Raw genomic sequence first — 20,153 nt, forward strand, 5'->3', positions numbered from 1 at the left:
TGAGGACCAAGGTAATACTTTGATTATCTTTTCTCCTTGATATATTTAACAACTTTATTCCCTGAACATCTGAGGGACTTCTCCCCACGACCAGCCTCTAATTTGTAAAAGGAAACAAAATAAGAATGGAAATTTTTTCGAATTAATTATGAAAATACACACTTAAATACTCCTTCACAGCTTCGTCGAGAAGTTGCAAGCTGTCACAAACATGCAAGGTGGGTAGAAACCCAACAATGGAAGAGTAGACCTCTCAAACGCCTCCCAATCTTCCCTTTCAATCCTTCCACCGACGTGCAGCATTGCTAAGGCTTTTAATCGGCGGCCGGCGAACAGAGAAGAGAATTCTGATTGCAAGCAAAATGGCCGCGAAAAGCCCGTAACTTTCTGATGTGTCACACCCTGTAAAGAACACACCCTGGAACATGACTTGCATGGGATGAAAAAAATAGAAAAACCCTCCCTGCATAGTACGACCTGCTACTCAAAGCAGGAAAGTTTTTTTCAGTCACTGGGGACCCATTTAGTGTTATAATTTCCAGTATCCATACAATAGAGAAACATAAAGATAGCAGCATATGAATGTGGAAAGCAACCACTGTTGATGCACAGTCAGCCCATCACCACGAGGGCGCCGACCGAGGGAATGCTCTTTGAGAAATCCATCAGAATTCAAGATCACATCCTAGGATCAAGAAAGATGGGATCCTTGGGAGTTCCAAGTAAAACTACAGGCCGAGTAACATTGCCTCAAGGCCAATAATTACAGACGCCAAAATGAGTGGTACAAACTTAGCTACTGACCCACCTCCGTTTTCGAGCTGGCCGCTCTTGCTTGACCTCGGATGCATCAGTAGTAGCAATCTCACTCTGGGCCGGCAATACTTCGTTTTCCACCTTCCTGTTTGATGGGGTGTCCTTTTCCCTTGGCATTGGAAGCTTGAAACGCTCGCTTCTCTTCTTCAGCTTCTCAACTGTGTCCAGGTGGCGCTCATCTCCAACCCTGTCTGAGTCAACATGTTGGCATTCTGACATGGCTGCCATGTCATCATCCTTGGGCTCCAAACCAGCATTTTCAACCTCGGAAGGAAGTTGGTCTTCAAGAGCAATACTTGTCTTGTCCAATTCATCAGGCACTTTGTCCCTCAAAGATCTACTGTGAGTCTCCCTTTCACTCTCCTTAACTTTTGACAAGACCGTCGGTGATTGAGCTTTGGAATTAATCTCCCTCTCTCTGTGGCTCGCCCAACGTTCTAATTTGGACCGACCTCTTCTGGAATTCTGTTGTTGCTCATCATCTGAGACAGCATCTTCTCCGTGTTTTCTTGAAGGGTGACGCTGTGGAATCTCATGCTGTTCATTATGATGGTGATGACTTTTCGTGTTAACCTGAACAATGAAAACTCACTTGTAAGCAAACAACCCTTCATGTGGACAAATGGATATCTCATTTAGCAGTCGGATTGTGTCTGTGATCTATTAATGTATTTATGATAAGTTTCCGCCCAGAATAGGACTAGCAATGAAGGTTGGGCAACACTATGAAAGCAAGCAATGAAGTGGCATATCCAGATTCTCAAAGTGACTGCAAGGCTTAACTTCAGGGGAACGTGTGATAAGGAATGAATAGTTTCTTTGATGTTTTCTCTCTTTATACATTCTTTCTTTCCCCCTTTTGTATTCGACCATCTTGGTCTTTTTAATGAATTATTTTGCCATTCAAAAAAAAAAAGGAATGAGTAGTTCCTAAACCAAACTTTACAACATTGCCTTAACGGAAGCTGTGATAAGGAATATGTAGTTTCTAAACCAAAATCCCCTTAACTTCTACACAATAACCAAAATCACGGACAATCCATCAAAATCTCACTTTTAAGTACTTCCTCTGCCAATTTTACCCTTTTAATTTTTATTTTAACCAGGTCAATTAGATTTTTAATTAGTAGTTGTTTAATACTCAACTCTGCTCAACTCAACCCAACTCAACTAAGCCTTTGTCCCAAACTAGTTGGGGTCGGATAGTAGTTGTTTAATATTTATTTTATTTTATCATAAATGGATGCATGGTTTTCCTCTTTTTGTTGAAACTGTCTCTCTGTGAGCCACAGGGACGGTCTGAAGTCCATTTTATAACGACACAACCACAATAGGACCTACTTGATGTTAACCAATCCATGGTGGTTAATTAGATTTTTAATTAGTAGTTTTTTTTAGTGGCTTGATTTTTAATTAGTAGTTGTTTAATATTAATTTTTTTTTATCATAAATGGATGCATTGTTTTCCTGTTTTTGTTGAAACTATCTGCGAGCCGCAGGGATAGTCTTAAGTCCATTTTATAATGACACGGCCACAATAGGGTCAATTTTTTCCGGAAAAAAAACAAACAAAAGCCCCCATTTTAACCTTGGGGCAAGAACCATCAATTCGGTGTGATGCCTGTTTTGCCACTCATATAGCCTAATGGTAGTCCACCAGATCAACAACCTCGACCACCACAATGCCATGAGTACAGTAGGCAAGTGGGCTTTGTAATCCTCAAACCTATATTGAGTAAATAGTGATAAGATAAATCATATTGCAATAAAATAGTGATTTGATTTAAAAAATACGGGTAAAATTGGAAGATATAATATTTAAAAAGGGTACATTTTTCTGTCAAGTTAGGTGACAATTTTGGTTACTATCCAAAATATAGGATAATAAGGGGATTCAAGGTTACAAACTTAGATGGAGGATGTTTTTGGATGTTTCGCTAAATAGAATGCCACTTGGAAAAAATAACCAAGTAAATAGCATGCCACCATGCCTCAAGTCCTAAAGCAATGCTAATAAGCAGTTTGGCATGCAGAAGTGAATCTCTTGAAGGTTTTCCTCTCAATTTACAGATATTATACCCAAAGTGTACAGGTTTTTGTGATAAGTTGAATTTTGAGGAAATAGATTTAAAAAGATACAGTTTTCAACAGTAATTCTGAGCTTCTCCCAGTAGGTTTAATACTGATAAAACAATAGTATAAATCTCACCATAAGAAAAATATAGTTGTAAGTTACTCAAATTAAGCCATCAACATACTGAAAGAAACATCACCTCTTGGGTTTATCATCTCCTAAATACAACAGCAAAAATCTCATATAGGATTTAAATCTTATGGGAGATTGAATCCTCCGATCCTCCCTTCATGAGGATAAATATAATGGGGAAGGATAAACCTTCCCCACTTATCAATAATAACAGAAAGCAAAGTCAAGTTATTTCTTTTGAAGAATTTTATGGTATTTTATCTTCAGTAAGCAAGTCCGTCTTTTCTTGTTGTTTCATCTTGATAGGTTTATCAAATTTGCAAAGAATTTCAATTTGATCATCAAGCTATAAACCATACCTTCTCATTTCGGTGAGCACTGTGGTCATCTTGCTTTCTCTTTCCAGACCCTAGATCGCTCCTTTCAGGTTCTTTAGATTTCCTTGCATTCTCTTTGTGCTTATTATCCTTGTACATGCGTTGGCTATCAGAGGCACTTACAGGTCGATCATTCTGAGTGCTCGACTTTTCAAGCCTGGATTTCCTATCCTCATTACTGAATTGATTCTCACGTGTGTATGTATCCTCACGTCCTCTATGCTGTGAAGGGGTTTCTTCCTCTGCCCGGTGGTCTCTTCTCTTGGGATGCTCACTGTGTCTCCGTTTGTCTTTAAGTTGATAATCCTTGTCAGATCCTAAACCTTTAGGCTCATCTTTGGCCCTCAGATTTCCGACAGATTGTTTGTCTTCTATAACTCGCCCACTCCTTACCACCCCCCGCATTTCTTCTCTTTCCCGGTTTGCCTGTGTATCTTCACGAGATTGTTTCAGTCCCTGCCGATCTTCCCTCTCCCTCTGCCGCCAGCTTTCATCTCTGTGTCTAACAGAGTGGTGATCCTCAGGCATATCTCTTACCCTTTCTTGGTTCTCCCTCTTCCTCTGCTCTAAACTATCATCTCTTTCTCGTTTTCTTCGAGCAGTATCTTCCCTAGCTCTGTAGCCATGGAAACCATCTTCCTTGTCAACATGTTCTCTCCTATGAGGTTCCTCATCCATCCTCCTTTTACTATGAAAATCATCCAACTTTTTTTGACGAATAACCAAAGTATCATCCCTTTCCCTCTGTCTTGCACTTCCATCCTTGTCATAACGGCCTCTCCAATTTCCGTCATCCACCCGTTTCCTCAAATGGAGATACTCATCTTTTTCATTTCTATCAATTTCACGAACATTGCTCCTGTGCCTTGGTCCTGTTTCCTCAACAAGCTCCCGTTCCCTTCTCCTAGTATCTTCATCTTTCACCCTTCTACCATGTGTACCTTCATCTCTTCGTTGCCAAACTCCAACAGAACTATCTCTCTCCTTAGGTCTCTCAAAACCCTCAGCCTTAACCCGTGTATAGTGACCCAAATTAGAATCCCAATCTCTCTGTGGATGAGAATGATACAAATCTTCCCTTCCTTTTGCCAGCATGTGGTTTCGGTCTATCTCTTGTCTACCATCTCGGCTATAGTCATCTCGCCCCCGATAACTACGTTCATCTTCATAATGGTGCCTTTTTGGATCTCCACTCCGTCTTGAACGTGCATCTTGCATAACCTCATCCACACCGCCCTCGGGTCGCTTCTGAAAATCCCTACTGCTCCCTGATTTTGCTTTGCTGTTGCCACTATGTGTGGTCCTTAAGTCATCTCCACTGCCAACATCTTGACCTGCGGGTTGTTCGACTCGAGAGCTCAGTTTTTGTCTCTTAACGGAATGAACCAAGCTGCTATCTCCAGGATTTTCCCTTGGGATCCTCAAATCTGAAGCTATCTCCTCTCCATCTACGTCAATGCTATCAGCCAAAGCATCATTGTCATGCAAGTCATCTTTGTGTTCCACACTCAGCTCCCTCACAGATTCAACTGCAATAGGGGATGACAATTCTGAGGTTTTCTTGTCTTCGTTGCTGTCCTGTGATTTTTCTTTCTGATGACCATCAAATTTGTTTACTCGGGCACTGTCACTATGGATGGCGTCATTTCCATTCTCACCACTTCCATGAGGGCTCCTCTCGCGTGCTGTCCCTTGTGGCCACCTGAAGTTGTAAGGAAGACTCGAGGTGTTCATCAATTCATATAAAATGCTAAGGAACTGAACTAATACAATAAATATAAAGCTTCAAAGACAATTGAAGATGGTGAATGACCAAAAAGATTCTTACAAACAAGAAAAACTGCACCGTAAGGAGAAACAAACAGATCTTGGAAGTTCGATGACAGAAATCTAATCCGCAAAATCACATAAAAACAGTAACAGGAAAAATATAAAGTCATCAATCTATACTCAAATTTATGGATCCTCCCCTAAGACAAGGAATTCACTAAGAAAAAAAAAGGAAGCAGCTCAAAGTGCTGGCTGCCTATTTGTTACTTAAATGGTAAAGGCTAGTGCAATATCTTCATAGTAGCAGGCCCTGGTATTCAGTAGAGCCATACATGGAACAACCAATCTCTCTCATAAACACAAAGTTCTGCTGATTGTGTTTCTGGGTTCACAAAGCAAATAGAGGATATTAGCTTTCACAGTCTTACTATTATTTCTATCTGCTGATATCTTCAAAAAAAAAGAGAAAAAAAAAATACTGGTAAGAGTCTCTTGGAATTGAGTGGGATCAAATCTAGTCAACTGTATTTACCACCGGTCGAGAGAGACGTTAGAAGCAAGATATTTCCACTCAGGGCTTGCTCCCCCCAGTCCATGTTGTGGGAGCTATATCACGCCTTTTTTCCATTCTTCCATTAGCGGTTCCATGCTCCTATCTTCAACAAATTCAGAAGTCAACAGGTTCACAATTCTAATCTTTTCTCAACAAATAAACTAATAGTATCATCTCAACAAATCTTTGATACCTTCAGCAATCCATGTAACTATTGAGATTATATTATTTAATTCCTACGATGGTAGTTTCATGTTCCTGATTAGACGGATTCTTACCCTAGTATCAATTGCCTCACGATCCTGCCTCAACAGATTCATAGTTCAGAATTGACGGGATCATATTTCCTTTTTTTTTAAATCACATACAAAAAGGATCCATAATAGAACCTCACTAGAGATATCTAGTCATTCACAAGAACAAAAAAACATTATAAACAGTCTCAAGTAAATTACAGAAACAAAAAGCATTTTATATGCGTGGATGTATCAAGCATCTAACAACTGCGCTGTAAGTATGCAGTACCTTCCTCCATGAGGCGTGCCATAAGGCCCACTAGGGTACATGGGAGTCCGTGATTTAGAATTGGGATGATATTGAAGGGATGCCTCTGGAGGGAAGGGCAGTATCCCATCACCTTCATGCATATTAATGTGGTTAGGACCCACAAAGGGAGATCTTCTAGCCACTATATCCCTCTTCCTGCCATTATAAGTTGGTGGAAAGCGGTCGAAGTATCCGGCGTCAGCAGGTCTATCATCTACTTCAACTTCATGGCCTCCTTTGAGATCTTCAACTTGGGGTTCATTCTCTGTTTGTTCTAAAGCGCCATTAGCTGTGACAGAATCACCTACGGAATCCTGCAAAACAATCTGTACACCCAAATACCTCCATAAACTGTGTACTTTAACTATTTATATAAAGAGATGCATAGAACCTAGGGTTAGGGATTTAAGTGCCAAAGGGAAACAGAAAAGTTCAATAAGCAGTTCATAAAAGCTTTACCTCTATGATTGCATCGGAATCACGAGTTCGTGGAGGCCTGGTATCTATGGAAGGAAGGCGCTCACCATAACCACCTTCAACCTGTATTTGCCTCCCTGTTGGCTGGTTATACATAAACAAATTCCAAATCATGAATGCCTGAAACCTGACAATGAAATTGAAAAGAGATGCATCTACAAGTAGTGGAAAATATCAATCACATGGAAGGACATATAAGGGAAATAAATAATAACGGGGAGAGAGACGTCTGCGGCAAAACAACAAAAAATGCAGCTAATGAGACGATTTGAAATATACTTTCAGAAAGTTCACACAATGAGTAGCCAAATAGGTACGAAAATTAAGACATACAAGTTGTGGCCGCATCCGAGTAGCTCCCCTTCCAAGCCCTATTCCATCTGCTTGTCTATTATCTGTCCTTCCAAGATGTCCACCTTCAACAGAGACATCATGAAGGCCCGCTGCCGCCGCAAGTTCTGGGGGTAAATCTGGGTCATAATCCTGAAACAAAAACAACACATATTGATATTAGAAGTTTAATAAGAAAGAAATAATGAACCATTTTCCAATATTCCAAAGCCATAATTACCTGCTCAGATCGCCCACTTTCATAAACACGGATTTTGCTTTGCATGGTAGCCTCCAAACGGAGTTGGTCCTGCATAATCCAAATCATGTCCCGCTATTAATATGAGTATACTCAACTAAAGCATGAATTTGTTTCCATAATGTCTACAATACTGTCACTTGCCAGTTGCTTGCAGTAATCTTTCCAGTTGTCCTCGTCCAATCCGAAGTTGAAAAAATCTGATGTATCAACACCAGGGTGTCTCCATGGTTTTTCCTCAAAAGTATCAATGTCAATATCGAATACTGTCCTGAAAAGAGTAAATCAAAACCGTTAATATCCTACAATTTTTGCTTCTCTCAAGCGATGACTTTCAATAATTATGGTCCGCAACTAGAATTTATTTCGTCTTGTCACGGATTTTGGCCTTAGATTTTAAGAGAGAAAAAGCCTTCTTGTTTCTTTCCCCGCTCATAGGCATAAGAAAATAACGAGAATATTGAAGGTTACCTTTTTTTTCTGAAACGTTATAGAAGGTTACTTTAGAAAACATTACGATCAGCCACCACTGAAGAGACAGCATAATAATGATCTACCAGTTACGTAGGATTTCATACTATTTTCTCTTTTCATTCAAAAAATAAATTTTTTTTTTGAAAAGAAATAAAACAAGAAGGATACACGAGAAAGCTCAAGCTAAAAGATAGCAGAGGAGCGAAAAAAAATCTCTAAGGCGGCGGTAGAAAACCCAAAGCCTCCAAACGAACCCCATTCCCTAGCAAGCCTATCCGCCGCCCCATTGGCAGATCTCCGAATATGACGAAAGGAAATACTCGAATTGCCCAAAATGTCAAATAGCTCAGCAAATCTCCATGGGAAAACATGGGAGCTGCTCAACCAACGTATCAAATTGAGGGAATCCCCCTCTACCACCACTCTATCTAAATCTTCTCCCACTAGAAGCTTGATGCCTTGGTGGACCGCATGCACATCCGCCTCGCTAGAGTCAGCCACTCCAAAGGGTCCTGCAAAGCCCACCTCATTGATCCCCCATCATCTCTTAGGACTCCCCAATACCTGCCAGACCCGGGTTTCCATAACTAGAACCATCGAAGTTAAGCTTCAGGAACCCAGGAGCCGGAGGCTCCCATTCCTGCACAATTGAAGGTCTCATCTCCGTGCAGTAGCAAACCTCCCTCCACCCATTTCACAAGTCAAAAGCGGATACAAATTTATAATTTGGAAGGGTCATTACCCAAGAAATTGTAAGAGCCAACATCTTGGTGGATAAATAAGAAGAGCTCTTAGCATACCCCTTGAATATCATGGCATTTCTCTCTTTCCACAAAACCCAAACAATTGCAAGGAAGGATATATATTCTGCCGAATTTTGCCTTTTTCCCCTATAAGCAACCATTGATATATTCCACTGAATTTTGCCATTTTTTCTACAAGCAATCATTTGCCAGCAATCCAATAAGTCAATGAGGTGCTTTGGGAATACCCATGATAATCCAAATATACCCAAAATGCCGCTCCAGATCTCCCAAGCAAGCTTGCAGTGGATGAATAAATGATCAACTGATTCCCCATCTTAGATACATCTATAATCAACATCTTTCGCTCCCTCAAAAAAATCCACCATCTGAAGCTGCTCGCGAAGAGGGGCCCATCCAAACACACAAACCCTGGGTGGAGCTTGGAAAGACCAGACCCTAGCTACTCTGGGGTAGCAGGAAAAGACACGAGGTGTTGGTAGAAACATTCGACAGAGAACTCGCCCGAAGTATTCCAAACCCATACCCTTATAGCTGATTCATCCCTCTTTATGTAGCATCCCTCTAATAGTTCAAAAAGTCTAGTCACCGATTGTAATTCCCTGTCAAAGAAGTTTCGATTGAAAGCAGGCATCCACACAATCCTATCCTCTCTCCTCTAGAAGAAGTCCTTAACAAAGGCCTCTTTCGAAGCTGTCACCGTAAACAAATCCGGAAACAAATCCTTCAATGGACTGGAGGAACACCACTTGTCATACCAAAATGTTACTCTATCAATGGACTGGAGGAACACCACTTGTCATACCAAAATGTTACTCTATCGCCGGATTGGACTATGAATCTAGTGCATGCAAGAAATAAGAGCTTATACCTCATAATATCTCTCCACACAATACAACTAGACTACCTAAAACGGTCCTCTGACTAGTGCCCCACTCGAGACCCATACTTGCTGTCAATTACTTTGACCCAAAGTAAAAGAATAGAATTGCATACACTTCCATGGAATTCGGATATATATATATATATATATATATATATATATATATATATATATATATATATATATATATATAGTGGGCCCCCATGTGATTGGGCGCTTAAGCGCACCAACAGTTTCGTCATATATATATATATATATATATATATATATATAGAGAGAGAGAGAGAGAGAATAAAGTACGTGCAGCTGCACAGATAAGCTCTCTGTGCATGGGTATAAAAATCAGCCCTATTGGTCCATTTTTTGGGGGATCCACAGCATTCATTTGGAAGGCCATTCCAGTGTCTGTCCATTTTCCCCTCCAACTTTGATTGGGTTAGGATGATTCTATAGGGCTGATTTTTGGTACACACCCTATCCATGGAAGGGCCTTCCAAATGAATGCTTTGGATCCCATGCACAGATAGCTTATCTGTGCAGCTGCACATACTTCATTTCCTCATATATATATATATATATATATATATATATATATATATATATATATATATAACTTCAACCTCTACATTCAGTATTACCTTATTTACCCCTAGAGCAATCCTAGTAAAGAAAGCTAGATTTGATCCCATCCACAAGCCAAAAGACTTTCAAAAACGTTGTTCCTAGAAATTTCTTCCCACACATCACATTAAAAAACAACTGGTGAATTGAGAGATGCTTGAACACTTCCACCTGATTTTTTTCCTTATTTCTTAAGGCTGCATTTACACTCTAAAGTTGCATTCTTTCCACCAACAGAAACTTCCCTGTTCCATACACTTCCATGGAATTCGGATATATATAGTGGGCCCCCATGTGATTGGGCGCTTAAGCACACCATAAGGTTGGTGAGCTTAAGCGCACCAACAATTTCCTCATATATATATATATATATATATATATATATATCACAGTTGTAAATTTCGTTTCGTTTCATCCGAAATGGACGAAACGTTTCGGTTTCAGCCAAGAACCAGAACGAAATGACGGAAATTTTGTTTCGTTTTGGATTTCGGCTGAAATTCGACCGAAATTGACCGGAATTTACTGAAATTTACTGAAATTTGACAAAATTTACCAAAAGTTTCAAACGAAATTTTCCGAAATTTCGTTTCGGTGGCCAAAACGAAATTTACAACTATGATATATATATATATATATATATATATATATATATATATATATATATATATATATAGAGAGAGAGAGAGAGAGAGAGAGGGAGAGAGACCAGACACACAATATAAAATTCAAATTCCATTTGAAGGGTAGGAATCACCGAAAATGCATTCTTGAGAAGAATAGATTGGATACATCAAAATAGATTCTTTAAAATACAAAAAAGAAATACTAAAGTAAAAAATATATTAAGCACGTACATATGGTACATTAAATATGTATACAAAGCTGGTACAATATGAACATTAGACGTCATAAAAGAAAACAATATGAACATTAAATACAATGACTGAAAATATGATTTTAAATATCTTATTGCTACCATCTGGTAGAAGACTTCAACCCTTGAGGAGGAGTTGCAGCACCTTAGGCAGAAGTAGAGGATCTAACCCTAGTACAAATGATAACCCTGAAAAAGGATTGGTTTGGGGAAGGAAAATTGGATGCAGCCATGGATGTTACAAGATTGTTGTGGTGTAGAGTGGCACTTGGAGATGGGAACATACCATCTTATAGCAAATTGCACCAAAGTAAAGATCAATAATCAGCCTTCAGGTGTGTTGCATTGGCGAGAAGATGCTCACCATTTATTGATTCATTGTCCAGTAGCGAAAGGATCAAGCTTTGTTTTTGGTCCTGAGGTACCCACGAAAGTGTGGAAATACTTTGCAAAATTTTACGGAAGTCCATGGAAATCTTGTAAAAATCAGGGAAGTTTATGGAAGTTCACGGAAACTATGGAAATTTAAGATGATAACTTTAGGAAATGCTAGAATGAGAACAAATGCACAATTAGAAACCATCATATAAGAAAGACAGCCATCCATGATGGTTTAACAAGATCAAATGCTAAGTGGCATGTGATGCTGTGCATATCTAGAACAGTTGGGTTCATTCTAAACATTGGTATTTCACATGATTTAAAGATGAGGATCTTGACATTTCTTTCACTTTTCAACTTACTCGTCATATTCATGGAATGAGCATTTATACTTTGCTGAATATATGGGTTTTTTTGGTTACGTGGGTGCATGCAAGGAATCAAACTTTGAACTTCGGTCCAGACATACTTCGGACTCTGGTTCCCACAAAAGTGACATATGTCATCCAATATCGACTAATATTAATGGAAGTTTAAAACCATGTCGGTAGCCTTGTTTCTTTGCAGATCTGGTCTTCTTTATTTGGAGTGGGTCATGTCCAAGACCTTAGGAGAGTTGAAAGGTGTTTGGACTTTGGTTCCTTGAACTGTTCAAGGTAAGCTCCTTTGAACTTATGCATCTATGCCATTCTTTCGACTGTTCGGAGAGAATGGTAGAATCTTCGAGGGGAAAGCTAAATGAACCATTAAAAAGCAAAAATACTATGGTACAGTATATGTTGAGAAAGCACATGAGGACAACAGGATCCAGAATCCGAAGGGAGAAATATAAGAATGCATATTATTGCATTCATGATACACACTGTTTCCTTAGCTCATAGATATGCTCAATCAATATAATACAAAGACAACTCAACCCTTCAGTTGAACAATGAAGATTTCATTGTGTATTGGGAAAAAGAATCTACGAGTAGAAAAACTAGTTCAGCTAAGCTAACCAATTGAAACAAGCATAAAGGAAATATAGATGCTTGTGAAGTAAAATAATATAGAAACAAGTAAAGTCGAAGAGAATACCGATGCTTGTGAAATGAAATAATATAGAAATAAGTAAAATCAAAGATAATAAGTTTATGCAAATTTGCAAGCTTACTTATGAGATGGAAGAGTAAATTCCATTCCAGTGCCAAAAGTGCGTCCAGAATTGTTGGGCCAAACAGGCAATCCAAATCCTGAATGAAAACTTTTCTGCATAGTAGGAATGCTTTTAGCCCCTATTGGTCTCCAATCACCTCGCCCACGACCAGGAATGGGACCCATGGTGACAAGAGGACGGATTTGACCTGGAGCACCACCACTAACTGCAATACCCCCGGGTACCACAGCTGCCCCAGGTCTTACATACTGGAAGCAAAAGAAAATTTAACATTAGAGCTGTAACCTAGAATTTGCAAGGAAAATAAGTGGCACGAGCATTCAATAAAATGATGTGAGTGGGCAATCAGCAAAAGTTTAGCGCAATCAAGAACATCTACATAAATATTTCAGTAAGTACTATTTATTTTCCCAACATATCTTCAGTTTCAAACAATTTTCCCAACATATCACAGATTTCATAAATAGCATAAAATACACAGAACGGAATCACATTATTGTGTAGGAAGGATCCATTGCGATCTCCAACCATGTTTTGCATTATGCTGATGATCACTATGACTCTTTATGATCGAACATAAATATATCAAAAAATGATTGTTCACGGTAATTTTTTTTGGAAAAATGACAATTTATTATAATATGATTGGGACAGGGCGTCCCCACGAGCTTACAAGTAATATTATAGTCATTTCCCTGAATCGGGCGTACAAAAAAGATGCAATCTATGTTTCTTCCCTTTGGGCTCCAGCCTTTGCTAGGCTATCAGCCACTTTATTCGCCGATCTCCTACGATGTTCAATCCTAGGATCCAGAAGTCTTATCAAGTCCAATACTTCCGCAACCAATTCATGCAATTTCCAAGGCCCCTTTGAGGAACCAGAGGCCCACGCCACGGCATTTGTGGAGTCACCCTCAACAATTAAGGGACGTTGATTGTTCTCGTATGCCCACCTCAATCCGAAAAGGAGTGCCCTGATTTCCGTTTTGTTTGCATCACAGATGCCAGCCGGTCCGGAGAAGGAGTGCCCTGATTGATCACGGTAATTGAATGGCGTAAAACTATTATGTGTCAGTTTCGAACTTAAAGGATACATGGTCCAAACAGGAAGGACTACAGAATGATTTATGAGATGGAAAAGCTAAATTTCTTTCTTCACAGACACTAAGAAGATTAATCAAGGAAACAAGTTACTACCTATATCAAGCAGGCAACTCAACTCAACTAAGCCTTTGTCCCAAACTAGTTGAGGTCGGCTAATGAATCCTTTAGAAAATTTTCATTAAGAAGGTGAAAGGATCTACCCGGCTCAAATTGACTAAGTCTAATCCTGACACTAGTTGGGTTCGTCTACATGGATCATTTTCTTCCATTCTATCCTATCCAAGGTCATGTTCTCTGTTAGTTTCCTAGCCATCAAGTCTTTCCTCACTGTTTCTACCCAAGTTGTTTTCGGTCTACCCTACCTCTTTTTACTCCATCAACTTGGCACGAGTCACTTCATCTCACTGGAGCATCCAAAGGCCTACGTTGGATATGCCCAAACCATCTTAAGCGGTATTCTCTCATCTTCACCTCAATTGGTGTCACCCCCACCTTTTTACAGATGTCTTCATTTTTAATTCTATCTAACCTTGTGTGGCCGCACATCCATCTAAGCATTCGCATCTCCGCTACACTCATCTTATGCACATGCTGCTTCTTAGTGGCCCAACATTCTGAGCCGTAGAGCATGGCTGGCCTCACAACTGTCTTATAAAACTTTCCCTTCAACTTGGTAGGTATTTTAAGGTCGCACAGAACTCCTGAAGCATACTTCCACTTCAACCAACCTGCTCTCATTCTATGGTTAACATCCTCTTCTATCTCTCCTTCCTTATGTAGGATTGAACCAAGATAGCGAAAGATATCCCTCTTAGGTACCTCCTGTACAATCATATTTACTACACCCTCGTCTCGCCTCCTTACATTACTAAAGTTGTTCTCCATAACTCTAACTTAGCATTAACTCCTACTTTGGTTTCCTCAATTAATACTACGTAATCTGCAAATAACAACACCACGGCACCTCATCCTCGATACCCTCCATAAGTTCATCCATAACTAGCGTAAAAGATAAGGGCTTAGAGCTGATCCTTGGTGCAGTCCTATTGTAATTGGAAACTCACTAGACGTGCCATCCGTAGTTCTGACACTAGTTACTACTCCATCATTCATGTCCTTAATCATATCAACATATTTAGTAGGCACTTTTTCCTTTCAAGGACCCACCACAAACACTCCTGGGAACCCTATTATACGCTTTCTCCAAATCAATGAAAACCATATGAAGGTCCTTTTTATTTTCTCTTAATCTCTCCATTAACCGCCTAATCAAGAAGACAGCTTCCATAGTCGATCGCCCAAGCATGAAGCCGGACTGATTCTCTAACACCTTAGTCTCTTTTCATAGTCTCTGCTCAATTACCCTCTCCCAAAGCTTCATGGTATGACTCACTAGCTTAATTCCCCGGTAATAGGTGCAACTTTGAATATCCTCTTTATTCTTATAAATAAGTACTAGCGTACTCTTCCTCCACTATATCGAGCAGGCAAAAGCAGAATTTTTTTATTATTATTATTTTTTGAATGGTAACTTAAGGAATCCCCCATACAACTCCATCTTTTCAAAATTCAAATCAACCATTGGATTCACCTTGCTATGCATATAAGGAGCCCAAGCAACCTCGAAGGTGAATAAGGCACTGGAGATATCATTGAAGATTGAAAAGACTCAAAGGAGAACAAAATCAAGAGCTAGGATTGGTGCGACTGAATATATTTCATTATTCATCTTAAATACATAACGAAAACTGATGATATTTTAGGATTCCTTTTCAATCAAAAATGGAAGTGAGACTGTAAGTGGAGATAACAATGACTCTCTTAAAAATCCCTATTTTTTAACTCTCTTAATAAAATAAAACAGTTAAGATAACAAAACAGGTAATGATTTCAGCCCCCACAATACAAATGAAACCTCCTAATTGAACCTTCTCCCAATTCTCCAATAGAATGAAGTTTCCATGTACCAATGAAAAGAGGAATCATATAATTTTTTCTTGAACATGAAATGCAGTACACCCTTCTTTACCACAGTGAAGTCAAACAGTGATCGGGAAGGCTTAGGTTAACGGCCTCCCTTGCAATCTAGAGGTCTCCTCAACAGGGAGATATTTCATATTTTTTAGGGTTGAGCATGCAGCTCAATTGCTTGAGGCTTTGTGCCTCATTCTAGAGATCGTCTGTTCAATCCCAGCTTACTTACCAAAAAAACATATAATCTGATGTGGGAAATCCACTGATTGTGCCTCATTCTAGAGATCGTCTGTTCGATCCCAGCTTACTTACCAAAAAAACATATAATCTGATGGGGGAAGTCCACCGAAATTTAGCAAAACTTTATGAGAGACAAACCTTCAGGTCTATAAATGAACTTATTCCTTTTGTTACAAGAGAGAGAGAGAGAGAGAGAGAGAGAGAGAGAGAGAGAGAGAGAGAGAGAAGGAAAGCACAAGTTATACACATCATAAATTATCTTTTTTCATTTCTCAGAAAAAAAAACAAGTCATAGAGGAGGAAGAAGAAGCTAAACATGAGGGTTTTCCTATATGCACTTCAACCTTTATAAAAGGTTGACATTGTTTGCAGGTAATCCATTACTTACCTCATTAGGCACATGAGAACCTGTGCTGCCAAAAATTGGAGCAAACTATCAAGTATCTCATCAAAGATGTGTGAGACCCAAAGAGTGAACCAACATAGGAATCAGGACTGGTCCAACTAAGAATACTCTAGGGGACCACTTCGATCCATAATGGATGCGAGAGTGGAGGTTAAGAAGCAGTTTATGATTCTCTAAGAGTCTCATCTTTCAGTTCCATAGCATCGTCTAACCAATAGGACTAGAAAAATAGGTAATATTTTCAGTCCGCTCATCATGAGTGAACCTCCTATCATAGCATAACCACAGATTTTCCCACTGCTCCCATCAAAATGAACCTTCCATGTTCCAGAAAGAGAAAAGGTTGCACCCATGTCCAATCCACACTATTATAATCAGTATAAAGAAGGTAAACTAGACAACTCAAAATGCACCCATGTCCAATCCACACTATTATAACCTACATAAAGAAGGTAAACTAGACAACTCAAAACATTGAATACTCATCATGCTCTCCGCCACATCAACAAAGTTTATCTACAAAATTGATTAAGTGACGAAACCTCATTTCTATATATCATTTTGTCCCTTTGCTACAGAAAACATGAATACCTAAAAGGAAGCTAATAGAGAAGGATGAGAACTTCTGCCCATTCGGGGCATCAAACTTCTCTATGGCCTGAAGGGGATTCCTAACTTAATTAGGTGATAAAATAGGGTATGTTCCTCTCCCTAGAGGAGATTCCTAACTTAATTAGGTGGGAAAATAGGATATGTGCCGCTCCCTAGCATCTATCAGAATTTTTGGCAAATCTTGGAGCTTTTAGTCACTTTAATGTTGTGTGTGCGGGCGCGCATAGGGAGGCAAGGGTTGTTGCTGATATCATGACCAAGAGCTAGCTTGGGTGTGCAATCTAATTCAATCATGGGTGCAATTTGTGAGTAAATTCGATTAGATTGCAAATTTATACACAAATTGCAGTCACAATTCAATCAGATTGCACATCTAAACTAGCCCTTAGATTTCAAATTTACACACAAATTGTACCCACATTCCAATTAGATTGCACTCCCACAGTAGACCTAACATCGGTGCTTATCCCTTGTTTGTAATGGGATTTCTTGACCTTTCTTCTTGTGCTTCTTTTTCCTTACGGAATTCATTTATGCTGGTAAAAAAATAAAAGAAAAAAGAGGCTGCTAGATGAATCATGAACAAAAGGAACATCCAAAGTGGAAGATATGTTGAGGATAAATGGATCTGGTTACTGTGATCCATATAATTTGTTAATAGCATTCCAATATCTACGAACGCATAGTCCATGAAGGATAGAACCTACAAAATGCAAAGCTCTGACACATTTGTTAAGTTCATAAATGTCCAAAGTAGATGCCAAAAAGAAAATTCACCTTTCAAAGAACCAAAGAACATTTACATTGTACAATGAATCAATCAAGTGCTTCACCATATATTCCCCACTATACAATTTCATTCCAATTCCAAAGGGGCAATAAATACAATCCATATTTAACGTTGTTTTTTTTTACAAGCAATACATATCAAGAAACTGACCTTGAACTGAGAATGGTGTGGATGAAACCCATGATTGCTATACCCAATTCTGGCCGCTACAACATTCGCCATCGCACCGTTCCCTTTACCCGCCTCCAAAATTTCCTTCCTCTCCCCATCTAATCCCGTCTGCACTGATTCCTCGCCCCACTCCTGCTCCTCAATAGGCTGGTGAAGCTGATCAGTGTCTGCTACAATCACCAAATCCTCTCCATCTTCATCCTCATCATCGCTCCCTACCCCTTCATTCCTCTCAACACCAATCGGAGCGCAATTATCGTTCAGAACAATCTGCAGATCGTCCTCGCTATCACTATCCCAATCTTCTCCTCCCCCACCACCGCCACTATCATCTTTCCCACCCGCTTTCACATTTCCACCATTTTCTGTGCCGAGAAAAACCACAGCCCTGCCACTACTATCATCTTTCCCACCCGCCTTTGCAATTTCACCATTTTCTGCGCCGAGAAAAACCCCACCCCCAAAGGGACCGCTCGAGAGGCCTGGAATTATCGGCTCAGAATCCAAATCCCCGATCCCGATATCGATCTCTATCTTATCCTCCTCATCTTCCCCCAAAAAGAATCCACTTTTCTCCACGCCTTCACCCTCAGCAATTTGATCTTTTTCCGATGGCTTCGAAACCCTAGCCTCTTCAACACGTAAATCCGCGACTCCTGCCTCCGAAACCCTAGCTTCGTCCACCGGCGGTACATCTAAGACCGGTTCGATCAAAACCCTAACCCTAGCCGCTCCTTCTTCTTCTTTTTCTTCTTCTTTTTGCTCCAATCCAACATCCTCCTTCCAATTCGTGTGTTTATCAAATTTATCGGTGTCCCCTCTCGCCTCTTTATCAAATCCATAGTCTTTATTATTACCAGATGGATCTAGGGTTTTTGGAGGATCTAGGGTTTTCGGAGGAGCAGATGAGAGAGAAGGAATTGGAATTGGGAGATTAGGATCGGGAGTTCCGTACAAGATCTCCTCGTCATCACTTTGGAAGAGATAATCGGCGGAGGATTTTGCAGAGGAAGAGGGAAAAAGAGGAGCTGTTGAGGCGGAAGAAGAGGGGCGGAGAACGTCGGTGTAAAGATCGCCGAATTCATCGTCGTCTTCCATGGTGAAAGGGTAAAAGAGAAAAAAATACAGAGGATCTTGGGAGAGGAGGCTCTCTTGAGTCGCGTTACAATTCTCAGGAAGACTGAAGACAAAACAAAGACTTATGGTTTTGGGGACAGATTTTGTCACCCCACTTTTAGCCGTTCCACCCCTCGTTTTCTACATTTTCGTGGCAAAACAAATACCTACAGCAACTGATCCGAACCGTCCACTTCATAGGCCTTTGTTTTGGATATGTTATGGGTCTAAAATTAGGGCAATAACGTAATTTTAACATGGCCGGCCAGAAACTCCATACTCACAGCATTTCACATTCAGGCTTTCAGCAACAGAAAAAAGATATGTTGTGGTTGCACGATTGGCGTGGCTTTTGGGTGATAAAAGCTCCAGAGTAAGGCGACACAAATGAACGGTTTGGTCTCCTGATCTCCTCTACTTAAGTTAGAGGCAGTCTCTTTATCTACATACACAAGGCTTTGGATCTTGGAGAAGAAGAGAAGTTTTTCTAATGCGAGACAAGGGGTGTGAATGAGCAGAGCCGAGCTTGGCCCGGCTCGGCTCGCGAGCCTTACCGAGCTCGTTAATAGACCCCCAAAATCCTATATTCACATCCCTTCATCTTTCCTGGACAGCCTTCTCTAGTGTAATTCGACTACTCTTTTTACACCACAGGAGGTGGTCCAAGCAACAAAAGGAGTTCCAAAAAAGAAGTGACATATTTTGCCTCCCCCTTTCACTCTTTGGACAACCCTTTTAGTGTGTGTATACTAGTAAAAAACCTCGTGCATCCGACAAAGAACTGTACGGATCACATCATAGGTCGATCCAAAATGTTCATGTGATGGAACACAACATAAATAGGTTGTGCCCCAAAAATCATTTCCATTGGCTGATCCTAGCCCTCCAATCTATAGAGGTTTCCATATTATGTTGTTCCTCTTAAATCGGATGGTTAAGATCACCCTATAGATTTTTATTAAAAAGCATAGAGGAGGGGGGTAAGATTGAAATTATGTGGCTTTAATGAGTGCATTTGTTAAAAAACATAAAGGATGGGGTAGGATTGAAAATATGTGGGTTGAATGGGTGCCTTTGTTAAAAAAAGTCAAAAAAAGTGATACGTAATTCTCATAGAATTTTGGGAGAAATTCAAATAATTCTATCATTTTCTCTTCTGCTATATAGTATACTAGTAATACCCGACGTGCGATGCATGACACGGCCAAAAAAAGGACTATGATACCCTAAAAAAAGTAGTTAAAAATATG

At 39.8% G+C, this 20,153-nt stretch overlaps 1 protein-coding gene across 1 annotated transcript; it reads right to left on the reverse strand.

Moving 5' to 3' along the window:
• Window positions 1-18,997, reverse strand: FIP1[V] (FIP1[V]-like protein). Its single transcript, XM_077361545.1, has 9 exons — window positions 17,767-18,997; window positions 12,488-12,738; window positions 7,479-7,605; window positions 7,317-7,385; window positions 7,079-7,228; window positions 6,728-6,829; window positions 6,248-6,594; window positions 3,382-5,101; window positions 1-1,389 (listed from the first exon to the last, which is right to left on the reverse strand). Exons 1-9 carry the CDS (start codon window positions 18,883-18,885, stop codon window positions 793-795), a joined length of 4,482 nt encoding a protein of 1,493 aa, XP_077217660.1. The 5' UTR covers window positions 18,886-18,997; the 3' UTR covers window positions 1-792.
• Window positions 18,998-20,153: the final 1,156 nt, after the last annotated feature.

This window comes from Tasmannia lanceolata, unplaced genomic scaffold (assembly GCF_043159265.1).
Source record: "Tasmannia lanceolata isolate RefF3 unplaced genomic scaffold, GAP_Taslan_0.1 ptg000018l, whole genome shotgun sequence".
Classification (NCBI taxonomy): domain Eukaryota; kingdom Viridiplantae; phylum Streptophyta; class Magnoliopsida; order Canellales; family Winteraceae; genus Tasmannia; species Tasmannia lanceolata.